The sequence below is a fragment of the Tilletiopsis washingtonensis genome, assembly GCF_003144115.1.
Source record: "Tilletiopsis washingtonensis strain MCA 4186 unplaced genomic scaffold FA09scaffold_3, whole genome shotgun sequence".
In the NCBI taxonomy this organism is placed as follows: domain Eukaryota; kingdom Fungi; phylum Basidiomycota; class Exobasidiomycetes; order Entylomatales; genus Tilletiopsis; species Tilletiopsis washingtonensis.
In genome coordinates, this window is record NW_020312000.1 from 200,852 (window position 1) to 214,424 (window position 13,573).

Genomic DNA, 13,573 nt, shown 5'->3' on the forward strand with positions numbered 1-13,573 from the left:
ACGCGGCATGACGACGTGCTGTGCTGCTTCGTCGCCTTGCCCGTATCTCGCTGCTCATGACGAGGGGCCTTGCCGATGTTTGACGTTGGCCGCGGCGAGCTCGAGGCGTGGCAGGCACAGAGAGCGTAGTCAAGTCTGAGTAGGCGCGCCTCGCGAGCGCAGGCGCCGCGCTTCCACGGGGTGCGCATGCCGGTGCCCGAGCTTTGTGCGAGGCACGCCCGCCGCGCTCGAGCTCCTGCGTCTCGACCCCCATCCCCTAATTCCCGCGCTTCTTCTCCCAGGCCCCCGTCGCTCGTCTCTTCTCTCCGTCTCGCTAATTCTCATCACCCCTGCTCACCTCTTCCTCCTCGCTCCCGCTCCTCGCCTGAGCCCTCAGCGCTGCCCATACTGGACGCAGCAGCAGCGCGCCCATGAGCGCGCCGCCGACGCGCGTCGTGCCCTCGCTCTTCCTGCCCATCGCCAGCAGCAGCTCGAGCCAGGCCGGCGGCGCCAGCAGCTCCAGCACCGCTCGCTCCTCTACCATGCCGTCGCCCATCGCCCGCACGGCCGGCGCTGCGTCGCCCACGCCCGCCCCGACACAGTGAGTGCCAGGCCGGCTCGCGCACGCAACGTCCGTGGACGATGCTGAGGCTCGCTCTTCGCTTCGCAGCGGGGCAGAGGCGACGCTCGCCGTGCACATCTGGTGTGTGCCGGCCGCCTCGGGCAGCTCCGCCCTCTCGCGAGCGCCGCTGCTGCGCGAGGTGCCGCAGGTGCGGCGCAAGCTCACCAAGCGCGACTCGCGTGCGCCGCCGGGCTCCAGCGGCGGGCTGCAGCCGCACCATCTGCACCACCAGCAGATCGACGAGGCCGATGCTGGGTGGAGCACGGCGGACAGGGAGGGCGCGGGAAAGTCAGGCCTTGGCTTTGCGGGCATCAAGGGCGCGACTGGCTGGCTGAGAGGTGAGTGGCCTTGACGCAGACGATGGCGCTGCTAAGGGGGCAGACTTGACCATCGCGCACCTCGTCTCTTGCAGAGAAGCCGAGCCGGACGAAGCTGGCAATGCCAAGCGCAGAGGCATCGGGCGGCAAGGCCGGCTGGAAACGCGCCACGATCCTGTTCCGGGACGATGGGATTCTGAGCATCTTTGGAGAGGTGAGTCGCACGGGAAGGATGGCGCCAGCCACAGCGGCTGAGGGCAGCTCCGCAGGATCGCGCACTGCTGCACTCGATCCATGCACCGTCACTGCAGACGAGCGACGTGCGTCGCGTCGACGACTCGCTCTTCACCAAGCCGCACGTGCTCGGCATCTTCTCTCTGCCTTCCGTCTTCTCCACCTCTGGCGCCCGGACGCCAGCAGCGGCCACAAGGATAGCGCATGCCTCGAGCTCCAACGAGGCGCTGAACGCATCGGAGAAGGCAGCTCGAGCCGAGCCCATCTACCTCTGCTTCCCCTCGCGCGCCAAGCTGCTGCGCTGGCGCTCGCTGCTGCGCACGTTTGCCGAGCCCGAGCTCTACGGACCCTCGGGCAGCAGTACGCCGACACACCGACGCTATCGGCAGCTCGACATGACCGTCTTTGAGGCGCGCTTCCCCAACACTTCGCGCGCGCCGCTGCCGTTGCCAGACTACGGGCGCTCGCACGCCAGCTCTGGTAAGGCCAAGGGCCTGGCGCGACGCCTGAGGCGCAGAGAAGACGAGGAGGCGGAGGACGTCGTGGCATTCGGCGACGAGCCAGGGCACCTGAATGATCTGCCTCCCGGCGCAGAAGTCTTCGGCAGTCCAACGGCAGCCAGCATCTCCTCGCCGGCACTGGCGGCGGAGAAGCAGATGAGCTCGCTGGCGCGCTTCTCTGCCTCGCTGCGACGCTCGACTTCGATCGACAGTTTCGGCCCGAGCGAGAATGGCCGCGCTGGGGGCTCTATCTCGCCCATCGCCGCTGGACCCGGCTCAGATAGTGAGGAAGAGATGAGCGGCCCAATCTCCGGCCTGACCGGCGCAGCGCGCACGGCTGCTACGGCTGCCATGCCAGCTGGCATGCCGCCTTCGCGCAGCCAACGAAGCCTAGGCGAGACTGCCGGTCCTAGCACGGCACCCACTTTCACCGCCTGCTACTGCCTCGTCCTACTCGACGGCGCCGTTGTGGCTCGCACCAAGGTACGCGCAAGCGGCACGGGCTCCATCGTCTGGGTCGAGAAGTTCTGCATGGCCGAGGTACCGTCTCTCTCCTCGTTGCAAGTCGACGTCATCTGCAGTCAGCGCACAGGCAAGTACTCGTTGCTCGGCTCGGTCGACATTCCGATAGAGACGATGCGCAGAGGAGAAGATGTGGAGGGCTGGTTCCCGATTTGGGCCCAACGACGCGTGGATGATGCGGCTGCGGCAAACGCGCGCTCGGACTTGAGCTACGGCCGCGAGATGATTGGAGAACTCAAAATGGTCATCCGCGTGCGCGAAGAGACTATCCTCGCTCGCACCAAGTATCAGGGCGTCGAGAAGGTGAGTGATGTTGGCTCCGACGCTGCCTCGCTCGAGCTGACACGGGCTTGCTGGCAGGCTCTGAATGCGCCAAATTGCGTCTCTCTCGTACGCGCGCTCTCCAAGGAGCTCGAGGAGGACCGGCTCATCACACATCTCGTCGACATCTGGACGAGCTCAGGCACCATCGTGCAGCGTCTCGCGGACCTGGCCGACGTCGAGAGCAGTGCGTTTGGCGACAAGCTTGAGCCTGAGCTTCTCTTCCGGTGAGCGAGGCGCACGATCCCAGACTCGTGCATCTTCTGACAGCACACCTGGGCGCAGAGGCAACACGCTGCTCTCTCGCAGTCTAGACAAGTTCCAGCGGCTGTATTGCTCGGGCTGGCTAGACGTGTCCGTGGGCAGCATCGTTCGACGCATCGTCGAGGAGCGCATCTGGCTTGAGGCCGACGAAGAGGCATCGCATCGCGGAATGTTCAGCTCGGACGCTCGACCTGGCACTGCTTCGGGACAAGCTGCAGGCGGCGAGTCCATCAGCACGAGCATGAGTCGCTCGTCGACGCACTCTAGCGAGGGCGGACCTGCAGATGCCTCGCGGGGAGGCGCACTGGAGCAGCTGAAGCGTCTCTGCGTCGAGGTGTGGGAGAGCATCTACAGGAACCGGCATGCCTGTCCGCAGTGAGTGCCGGAGCAGGTAAGCTGCAGAACTTCATGGCTCATCCTATTCTCGCAGTGATCTGCGCCGCGCTCTCAACCACATCCGCACGACGGTCAATGCGCGCTTCAACGGCGTCAAGCAGCCTGGTCCCGGCTTTCAGGGTGTCGGTGCCTTCGTCTTTCTGCGCCTCATCTGTCCGGCTATTACGACGCCGCACTTGTACGGCCTGACTGCGGGTATGTAGCCATCCGCTTCTCGCGCACACTTCTTGCTCACCCCTTTGCCTACAGTGGCGCCCGATATCCGCAGCGCCAAGACGCTGATGCTGATCGCCAAGGTCTTCCTGGCACTGGCGAACAAGCGCCCGGCGTTCGACAAGGACAAGGAGCCGTGGCTCGTGCAAGTCAACGACTTTCTGCGCACGCAGGGCGCTGCATTTGACGACTACATCACTGCCGTCTCGACGCGGCCGCCCGAAGAGATGCAGAGCAAGTCGATGCCTCTCGGCGACGAGAACGATTACTCGCTGCAGCGGGCAGTGCAGCGGCACATGCCCAAGTTGCCGCCGCTGCACCGCGAGTCGATTCCGACGCCAACGTACCTGCTGGACCGCCCGCTGGCACTCGCATCGCTGGTCTCGTACGTCGTGCGCTCGGCGCAGCTGGTGCGCAGCGATGAAGAGACGCGCTCTGCGCGATCAGCCGCGACGAGCCAGAGCGAGGAAGTGCTGGCCGACGCGCCGCCTCAGAGCGCCGAGGCCGGTGCAGCAGCCGAGGCCGATGCGCTGGCCAACTTTGTCGATCTGTGCTGCGACATTGAGGAGGAGACGGGCGCGGAAATCGATCTCGCAGGCTTCGATCCTGCGCCGCTGCCTCTGCCGCGCGGCCATCTGCCAGGCATGGATCCGCGTCTCGCCACGTCGGCCTCCATCTCGACGGGTCGCGTCACGCCAGTCAACGGCGCGAGCGGCAGCGGGCACAATGAGCTGCGCAGCAGTCCGGGCATCATCACGGGCTCGCGTAGCCAGACGGGCTCGTACCAAGAGCCAGACGCCTCGACGGTAAGCTTCGATCGGCAAGGCTCCGCCGGCCGCTCTCGGCGCGCGACAGTCTCGTCTCGGATACCGACCAAACAGGCACCGCCGCCTTTCATTGAGGCGTCGCCTGCACCTGACATCACGCCGCGCATGCCTTCCGTCGAGAGCATGCAAGCCAGTGGCGATGGCGGCTTCAGCAGCACGAATCTCTCGCTCAACCTCGACGAGCAATCCGACGACGAGCTGCGCGCAGCATACCAGAGCTTTGCCGCCTCCTCGTCGCCTGCGCATCGCGTGCCGCGCTCGCCCGTGCGCGTGTCGCCAGGCAATAGTGGCGTCGTCGGGCGGAGCGCGGACAGCGTACTGCGTCCCATGGGGCGACGGCACTCGAGCGACACGTCGCGCTTGACTCACTCTTCGCGCACCACGCGCGGCGATCGTTCTTCGCCTGCGCCCGTCTTCGAGGCCGGCAGTGGCCACGTCTCGCGCCGCAGCATCAGCAGCCGCACGACGGCCGCGCATGCCGGCTTTGCCTCGAGCGACGAGGAGAGCGCAGCGCAGCACAGCGTCCTCTCCGGCACCGTCACCAGCGGCAACTCGGCGAAACGCACACGCAAGAGCTGGTGGCGCCGTGCGGCGGGCGCTTGAAGGGCACGGAGTGATGCGGCGGCTTGCAAGCGCAATGCGACGGATGCGGACATGCGGGGCGTGAGACATGCGAGAGAGGGGACGCAGTGAAGAGGCGGTGTGAGCCGAGAGCCAGCCTGGCTTGCGGGAAGGTGACGCGGGTCGTGCTTGAAGGATGCGAGACGGGTGCGGACAGCGTGGCGTGAGATGTGGTGACGCGGGCGGAGAAGACAACGCGAAGCGGAGAGGACAGGAAAAGAGGCGCTGGGGCAGGAGGAGAGAGTGGGCCGGAGCTGCGAGAGAGAAGGGAGGGACGGGTGGGGCGGCGGCTAGGCGAGTGATGCGAGACGAGCGAGCGAAGCGTCGTACATCATTTGCGAGTCGGCGCCCGACGGTGCCTGGAGCTCGTCCAGGCCGAGATTCTCGAGTCCGAGGCCATCGTGCTGCATCTGCTGCTGAGCAGAGACGGAGCGCTCGCGCATCTGTTGCCACTTCAAGTTGCTGCGCGTCTCGAGCACGAGGCTTGCAGGCGGCGACTCGAGATGCGACTCGTCGTCCGAGAAGGGACTGTCGATGCTGGCCCAACTCTGGTCGCGAGAATGAGGCTGGAAGTGATTGAAGGCATCGGAGACGTCGGCGCTGAGACTGAGGCTCGAAGAAGTGGAGCCGGTGGAGAGCGTGGGCGAGCGCTCCCAGTGCGACGAGGAGAGGGAGAAGCGAGCGCGTAGCTCGACTATGTCCGCCCAGATGGAGTTGACGGCCACTGAGAGAAGGGCACGCGTCAGCGATGGCTCTGCTTGTCTGCCTCGCGGGGAGGGGGATGAGGGCACTCACAGAGGCACTCGCACCACCGCCACGCAAGTTCCGTGCGGCTCACGACGAACGCATCGGGAAAGCGACCTCTCGATCCCGAGCCTTGCAGCGACGCCTGCACTTCCGTGGGGAAGCTGACTGCCAGATCTCTGAGCGCGGAGCATACGACCTCGATGGGCGGATCGGAGATGTGCTCATCCAGGAATCGGAGGAGATGCTGCGATAGAGGGAGTGAGCGGATGTGGGAGAGCGGAAGGACGGAAAAGGGTCGCACTTCGTAAAGAGCTCGCTCGGCTGACAGGATTGCATCGCAGAGATGCGAAGAACCCCAGATCGCCCAGAGCGCCTCGCGCGGAAGCTCGGTATAGAGCGACGTCGCTGCTGCTTTGAACTGCGGCGAGAGCAGAAAATAATCCGTTAGAAGGGCTGTAGAGGTCGTGCAAAGACCAGGAGGAAGCGAGGGGACAAAGGCGGCGGCACTCACCTCGTCAAACGCCAGCTCCCTGAATGCGCGCAACATCCTTTCGCAACCGACCTCAATCTCTTCCCACGTCATCAACCCCATTCCATCCAGCTGCAGCTCCTGCACCTGAGGCCATCCGCTGATCGCTCTCACAGCTCTCTGCGCCGCGGCGCCAGCGTGCGCAGCGTAGCACGCCTCGGAGAGGGCCGAGGAAGAAGTGCGCGAGCGGACGCGTCGACGAGAGGAGGTGCGAGGAGGAAACTCTTCATCGGCGTCGGGGTCATCGTCGGCGGAGTGAAGGAGAGAAGAAGCCAGCGCTGCCTTGATCGGAGAGGCACGAGAGGAGAGTCGAGGTGTGTGGTCTGGACTGTGTGCGGGCAGAGCACCGACGGTGGCATAGGCTGCTACAGCACGCAACAGGTCCGACTGGTGCTGCGAGGGCTCGCCTCCGTGATGTATCGGCATCGCGGCGTCGGCGTCGGGTGAGGCACCTTCGTCTTCCTCGCCAGCGAAGAAGAATTGCGCTGAGCCAGTGCGCTTCAGTGTGCTGCTCGGGCCATGGAGGCGACGCCTGAGTTCCTCTTCAGCGTCCAAGTGAGCGTAAGAGAACGCGGACGAAGCTTGCCCGTCGTCGACGTCCATCTGCATCGAGTCGTTCGACATCACTGTCGACGCTTCAGTCGTGGTAGCTCCGTCTCGCGTCGAATGGCGAAGCAGCGACCGAGGGGCGACGTTGGCGACGGAGGAATCTTCACTGCTGCTGCTGCAGTCCGACGCGGAGGAGGAAGCTGAGACCGCACGCTGTCGTTTGCTGGAACCCTTGCCGCCTTGAGCCTCTTGCGCTTGCTCAGCTGCCTCGAGATTGAGCTGTCGACCTGCCTCGCTGAGCTGATCACGCTCGAGTAACGTGAGAGGCGCGAAGTCGATGTCTGCCAACTCGATCCCTCGTCAGCCGGTGTTCAGGGAAGTAAAGTGGCGGGGCACTCACAGTGCGCCAAGCTCCCACCACGCGGGCCCAATCTCTTCGTCTTCAGTCCAACAAAGACGGCCAGCACCATCTTGCCCACCACGGGCTTCGTCAGTGGCTCGAGCCCCACCGACGCACACGCGAGCTCGTACGAGCGCACGAGCGCGGCGCGGCGCACTACGGCCGGCTCTGCGCGAGGTGAGGAGGGAGAGGCAGGGGCGTAGGAGGCTTGCAACCTGCAAAAGCGCAGCCGTGTCAGCGCCAGAAATGAAGAAGAGAGGAGGAGAGGACTGACCAAGCCCGTAGAAATGCATGCGCTACTCCATCCGTTCCTTTTGCCCTTCCCACAATCGCCCATGCTTCGGCCGCCAGCCGGGCAACTTGCGCCTCGTCAGCCGCGTAGCTCTTCGCCTCCTCGCGCTCCCTCGCGGAGGAGTGGGCATTGCCAGTCGCGCTCGAGGCAGAAGCGGCAAGAGCAGTGCGCAGGCGTCTGGCTTCCAGCGCCGAGCTGCACGGCGCATGGATGGGTCGTGGCGTCGAGGAGGAGGAGGGACTGGTGAGACTGAGCATCGGCGGCGCACTCGAACGCTGCATCAGTGCATCCCACGTCCTCGCAGAAGGCATGCCGTTCTCATACGTCTGCGCCTGCGCCTGCGCCTGCTGCTGAGAGCAAGACGCCAACGTAGGCGTCTTGGCTTCGTCTGCAGAATGGGCGCGTGCGCGGGGAGTGCGCAGCGAAGCGTGTGAAGTCAGGGTGCCGCTGCTGGAGGAGGAGGAGTTGGAGGAGCGCCGTGTGGCATCGTGCTGGAACGTGGGCGAGAGAGAGGCGAGTGCGGGTGAGAGAGGCGTGAATGCCGAGACGGAGGAGTGACTGCTGCTGTCTGCATTGTTGCCGGTGTGCAAGGTGGAGCTGGCGCGGCTTGAGTCGATGAGAGAGGCGAAGCTGGGCAGAAACGGAGCGGCGCAAGGCACGAAGGGCAGGGATTGAGGTCGATGACGCGCGTGGGGGCGTGACAGATGCGAGGAGGAGGACATGGCGGCCGGCGCAGCGAGGAGGAGATGGCCTCGAGCGCCTTGAGAAGCGAGGGCGAGGGCTGCACAGCTTCAGGGGCGGCAAGAGTGGTGGTGGGGAGAGCAGAGGAGAGGCGAGCCTCGTAGGACTGCGAGACTCGTGCTGCTGGCCGCTGGCGGCTGTGCACAGTCGCGAGTCGAGACGGCTGTCGCTGTGTGTCGCTCCGACGGCCCCCCTATCCTCCATACGGCCGAGCTCTGCCGCCTTGCCTCGCTGCCCCTGCGGCGTGCGCTGCCGTCTCGGCACCGCCTCGGAGCGCAAGCAGCCGACGTGCAGACGCAGCGACACTCTTGCTGCCGCTGCTCGACAACCCCTGAAGCGGCAGGTGACGTCAAAGCTCCGCCACGAGACAACACGCAACAACTCGCGCCGCTTCCCACGCGCCCTCGCATGTCGCGCGTCGCCAAGACGCAGCCAAACGCGCAACAAGCCCCTCGGCACCCGTCGGCACGTCGAGAGGCGTCGAGGGCGCAGCTCGCAGCTTGCATGGCGGCGCAACGCTGCAGCGGCAAGGGCTCACACGGCAGCCGCCGGGCATTCCTCTGAGGCTGCATCTACGCTCTTCGACGCCTCCGACGCCTTGGGGCTCAGCACGCAGCCCAGTCGAGTCTAGTCTCAGCAGCCTGCAGCAGCGCAAGCGAGGCTACTTCTCGAGCGAGTAAGCTTCAAGGCAGCTGTTCCCACGACCATCTAGCCGCACAGGCCGAGCGAGGCGCGTCGCGTCGGATGGAGAAGCAAAGTGGGGCTCGTGCGCTAGACCCCATCAGAGATGATGGAGGGCCCTGAGGAGCTTGGCCGAGACGGCACCGCCGAAGAGGGAGCTGCAGGAGCAGCTTGAGAGGAACAAAGCTTTGCAGAGCCGCGACATGACCTTGAGAGCTCGACAGCAGCAGCTGTTGGGAGCTGCCTGTGCTTCTGCGCCCGATGCGGCATGCGCTGCAGCGCGGCTGCAGGGTCGTCCGCCCTCGTGCTGCGCCCCGCCCTGAAATGCACGCTAGCGTGCTTCGGGCCTTCGCTTCGTCAGCATCACCGCTCCCCTCCTCTCTCTTTCTCTCCCGCGGCGTCTTGCATCTCTTCGGAGCCCGAATGCACAAAGCGACCAGCAGCAACTCAGCCGACGCATCGACGACAGCGCTCGCGACGCTTGGCTTCTCACCACCATCCTTACCCTCACCGCCAAGCAGCGCCCTCACGCACGCGTCTGCCCTCCACTTCGCCCGGCACGCAGCGCCTCTCTCTCTCGAGAGGGCAAAAGCACATGCCTCTGCGCTCGCACCCTCGCTCCGAGTCGCCCTTCTCCGCCTCCAGCTCTCTCTCCTCTCACGACTCCAACGACGCACTTCTCTCCTTCTCCGAGGGCTCCAACGCCGTAGCTTTGCGCGCCATGTCTTCTACTTCTCCCGCCGCACCTCAGCGCGCCGCATCGTACGACGAGGGCGAGGAGCGTAGAGCGTCGCTTGATAGCAAAGGGAAGGGAAAGGGCGGACGCAAGGGCTCGGATGCGGATGTGTTGGTGGATCGGGCGCGAGCGAGCAGAGACGGCCTCACAGCGGCCGATTTGTTCGATGAGAGCAAGACAGCTAGGGAGAACAAATGCCTGCTAATCAGTGCAGAAGTAAGTGCAGAGAGAGGATGAGCGCGGAGAGAGCGACGGGAAGGAGGCGAGAGGGCGGAGAGCGAGGTTAAGGGATAGGCTTGCATTTGTAGGGAAGGCGCGCCAGCTACGCGCGCCGGCAGCACCGCCCTCGCCTGGGGTGCGCCTCCGCCCCTTTCTGGCTGACACTGTGCCCTGCAGCTCGACCGCATGGGTATGGGACGCTACCAGTGGTGCACGTTCGCACTCTGCGGACTGGGCTTCTTCATCGACCTGCTCTTCGCGCAGGCGTACGGCCTCATCTCCGTGCCGCTCAAGAACGAGCCCAACTTCGGCGCGAGCGACGTCAACATCGGCACTCTCTCCACGGCGTTCAATGTCGGCCTGACCGTCGGTGCCTTCTCCTGGGGCATTCTGGTCGACGTCGTTGGGCGCAAGTGGAGCTTCTACTTCACCTGTCTCCTCTCCAGCATCTTTGGCATTGCCGCGGGCGGCTCGCAGAACTTTACGACGCTGCGGGTCCTCACTGCCCTGGCGGGCCTGGGAGTCGGAGGCAACATTCCCATCGACGCCACCATCTGCCTCGAGTTCCTGCCGACCAACCGCAGATGGTTGCTGGCGCTTCTCTCGCTCTTCCAGCCCGTGGGCGTGCTCGTGGCGTGCGGCCTGGCGTACGCCTTCATCCCTCCGTGAGTGATTGCTGCTCGGCCGGCGCAAGCAGTCTCAGGACCTCTCACCGCTCATGCCCTCGCCCATCAACGCAGCTATTCGTGCGGCGGCGGCAGTGCCGAAGGCATCGTCTGTCGCATGCAAGACAATCGAGGATGGCGCTACCTCCTCTTCGCATGCGGCGGCATTACGCTGCTCATCTTCATTGCTCGCTTCGTTATCTTTACGTTCTACGAGTCGCCCGCCTTCCTCGTCAACTTGGGCCACGACGCGAGGGCACTGAAGGTGGTGCAGAACATCGCAAAGACGAACAAACATCCGCCGCCGGTGTTTGGCATGGAGGACTTTGAGGAGATTGACCGCAAGTGCGCCGCCAATGGAGAGGTGCTGCACGTGCAGGAGAGCAGCCCTGGTCGCCCGTTGACGAGAATGGAGGCGCTTAAGAAGATGGGTGGCGCTCGACTCAGGCAGCTGGGAAATGTGCGCGTGCTGTTCCAGAACAAGACGATGGCGTGAGTGACACAGGCCCGTGCGAGCAGGTGGGGATGCGGGCAAGCACGCTGACCAGTCCTTCTTGCACAGGCGGGTGACGATCATCCTCTGGATCACGTTCATCTGCGGTGAGTCTCTCTTGCCTGATGTGACTTGGCTACAGCTGTTACTGACGCTCTCGCTCCATCCAACAGACTTCTTCGGGTGCGCCTTCTTTCCACCCCCTCCTCCCTTTCGCATTGTAACGCGCACTTCTCACTCTTGCTGACACACTCGTGCGCTGCGTCACAGATTCTCAATCGCCGGATTCTACCTCCCACAGATCCTGGCCGATCAGGGCATCCGAGACGGGCGCGACTTGAGCGAGACGTACCGCGAGTGCGTCTTGCTGCCTCGTACGCCTGGCCTTCCAGCTGCTGATTCTCGCGGCTACAGTTACATCGCCATCTATGCCCCTGGCATTGCCGGTTCGTTGCGCCTTCCTCTCTCCTCTGGCATCGCCTGCTCACTCCACGCTCTCTCGACAGCGTGTCTCCTCGGCGCGTGCCTCATCGAGATTCCGCGCGTCGGCCGACAATGGAGCATGGTCGTCTCCTCGGCACTCATGGCCGTCTCGTTCTTTCTCTACACCATCGTCACGACTCAAGCTGGCAGTGTGGGCCTCAACGCTCTGGAGTACTTTATGCAGAGCGTGCGTTGTCCTCCTGCCTCCCCTCTGCTACTCGCTGGAGCCGACGGCTGATGCCTGCGTGCCCTTGCTCCGTCGCAGCTGTTCAACTGCATTCTCTACGCGTTCCTGCCCGAGGCGTATCCCTCGAGCGTGCGAGGCACAGCGTCGGGCCTCACCTCGACGCTTGGACGCATTGCAGGCATCGTGGCGCCTCTGATCGCCGGCCCGCTCTACAGTGCGGGTGGCATGACGAGCGCCGAGAACGCGAAACATGTGGTGCGTCTTTCCCCCCCCCCCCCCCCCCACCCTGGCCCGCTTTCCGTGCGATGGCGCGACGCTGTGGGATCGACTGTGGCTGATGAGTGGCTCTTCGACAGCTGTACCTGGGAGGCAGCATTACGCTCGTCTGTCCCATCGCCCTCGCACTGCTGCCATACGACACGCGCGGTCGACGCGCCTTCTGAGCGCGAGAGGCAGGAGGCGAGAGGCGAGACGATGACCCACGGCTCTTCTTCTCCCTATCCCCTATTCGGCGCGCTGCAGGCACGACTGCAGCAACGATGCGTCTGCTCTCTCTTCCTTCTCTCTCTTGTCCAGCTTCCCGTCCTGCAAGCGGCATTGCCACGCATACTGTCGTGCGTGCCTGCGTGTACTTGTAGCGGCTGCGGCCCTCGACGTTCGTGCGTCGAGCGGCGAGACGCGCGCGCGAAGGCGGCGGCCCGCCTGCGCCCTGCCCTCCACATCGCGTCTGAGGGCCCCAAATTTGGACCTTGAGCCGCGGCACTCTGACTTCGCACACGTCACGATCGGGCTGGCGTCTGCTGCTGCTCTTCTCTTCAGCGCAACCTCGGGCAGCAACTCGACTGACGCTAGCAGCGACGCGGCCGCGCTCGCAGCGCAGCAAAGACCCTTGGCTGCCGCTGCAGCGCATGCTTGCTCGCAAGGCCCCGTGCCGGCGGTGCCGCTGCGCTGCGTCGCGATGAGCGGCACCGCGCTACCGCCGGCAAGGCGCAGGGCAAGAGCCGAGGGAGCCGGGACGATAGGGCCTTACATTCTATTGCCCTCTCTTCTTGCTCGCTTTGCCCACGAGCGTGCAGTCAGAGTTGCTGGTGCGCTTTGTACGTTGAAGCTGCCCGAGAACCCTCTCTCTCTCTGCCTCACACCTCTTCTACTCTTCTACTCCAACTCTGACTCACCATCTCACACGCGGCACACGGCCGCCATGCCAGCAGCCAATGCTGCCGCACCGCAGCCGCAGCCGCAGCCGCAGCCACAGCGTCCACGCAGCCTCTCCAGTCGCAGTCGCAGTGCCTTGCTTGCCGTGCCCTCGCGCCGTCGCGATGCCGCCACCGACGAGGCGCTCGCAAGAGCCACTCCTCCCACGTCCGCTTCTTCAGCGCCGCCGCCGCCGCCGCCGCTGTCGTCACCGTCGGCAGTGTTGCGGCACACTGCACGCCACTGGCCTCAGCACTCGCCAACGACGCGGCTGAGCGAGCGGTCGGATCCCTTTGATGCCGCCCATCTGACGCTGCACGGCACCGGCGCCAGCAAGAAAGACAACGACAGCAGCAGCAGCAGCAGTAGCAGCAGCAGCAGCAGCAGCAGCAGCAGCAGCAGCAGCAGCAGCAGGCCTCGCCGCGCCTCGTCGCCTCCCCGGCAGGCCCGCGCAGCATCGGCAGCGAGGTTGCCGCAGCCGCAGGCAAGGCGAGAAGAGGAGCGACACATCCCTTGCGCTTCCCGCACTTATGGGCAGCGTTCCGCCGCCGAACACGTTTCGTGCTCCACGTCCGAGGCAGAGAGGGCCCATCAGCATCGACCAGCGTCTCCTTGGAGCAGCACGCAAGCAGACTCATCGAAACACGCCGTCTTAGCGCATGACTTCGCCTCGAGGCGCGAGTCCCAAAGCGCAAGGGCAGGGCAGGCCGCTGCCGAGGGCACGCAAGAGCAGCCGCAGCCGCAGTCACAGCAGCAGCAGAAGCAGCAGCGCGAGGCGCTCGAGAATGCTCGCCTCGAGGGCGCTCAGATGGCGCGTGCAGCAACGCTCGAGGAGCTTTCA

The 13,573-nt window shown here is 65.0% G+C and overlaps 3 protein-coding genes across 3 annotated transcripts; 2 read left to right on the top strand and 1 right to left on the bottom strand.

Moving 5' to 3' along the window:
* The first annotated feature begins 280 nt into the window (after positions 1–280).
* FA09DRAFT_327804 (hypothetical protein) lies at positions 281–5,043 on the top strand. Its single transcript, XM_025741533.1, has 8 exons — positions 281–580; positions 650–939; positions 1,014–1,132; positions 1,188–2,477; positions 2,535–2,722; positions 2,781–3,134; positions 3,190–3,350; positions 3,405–5,043. Exons 1-8 carry the CDS (start codon positions 411–413, stop codon positions 4,796–4,798), a joined length of 3,966 nt encoding a protein of 1,321 aa, XP_025600629.1. The 5' UTR covers positions 281–410; the 3' UTR covers positions 4,799–5,043.
* On the bottom strand, positions 4,816–8,463 carry FA09DRAFT_183554 (hypothetical protein). Its single transcript, XM_025739343.1, has 6 exons — positions 7,316–8,463; positions 7,042–7,256; positions 6,075–6,982; positions 5,865–5,981; positions 5,612–5,807; positions 4,816–5,540 (listed from the first exon to the last, which is right to left on the bottom strand). Exons 1-6 carry the CDS (start codon positions 8,053–8,055, stop codon positions 5,107–5,109), a joined length of 2,610 nt encoding a protein of 869 aa, XP_025600630.1. The 5' UTR covers positions 8,056–8,463; the 3' UTR covers positions 4,816–5,106.
* Positions 8,464–9,128: 665 nt separating this feature from the next.
* On the top strand, positions 9,129–12,247 carry FA09DRAFT_327806 (MFS general substrate transporter). Its single transcript, XM_025741534.1, has 10 exons — positions 9,129–9,707; positions 9,888–10,375; positions 10,451–10,867; positions 10,938–10,975; positions 11,042–11,051; positions 11,139–11,225; positions 11,283–11,314; positions 11,375–11,538; positions 11,617–11,793; positions 11,895–12,247. The coding sequence occupies exons 1-10, from the start codon at positions 9,351–9,353 to the stop codon at positions 11,979–11,981; spliced, it is 1,857 nt and encodes a 618-aa protein (XP_025600631.1). The 5' UTR covers positions 9,129–9,350; the 3' UTR covers positions 11,982–12,247.
* The last annotated feature ends 1,326 nt before the right edge of the window (positions 12,248–13,573 follow it).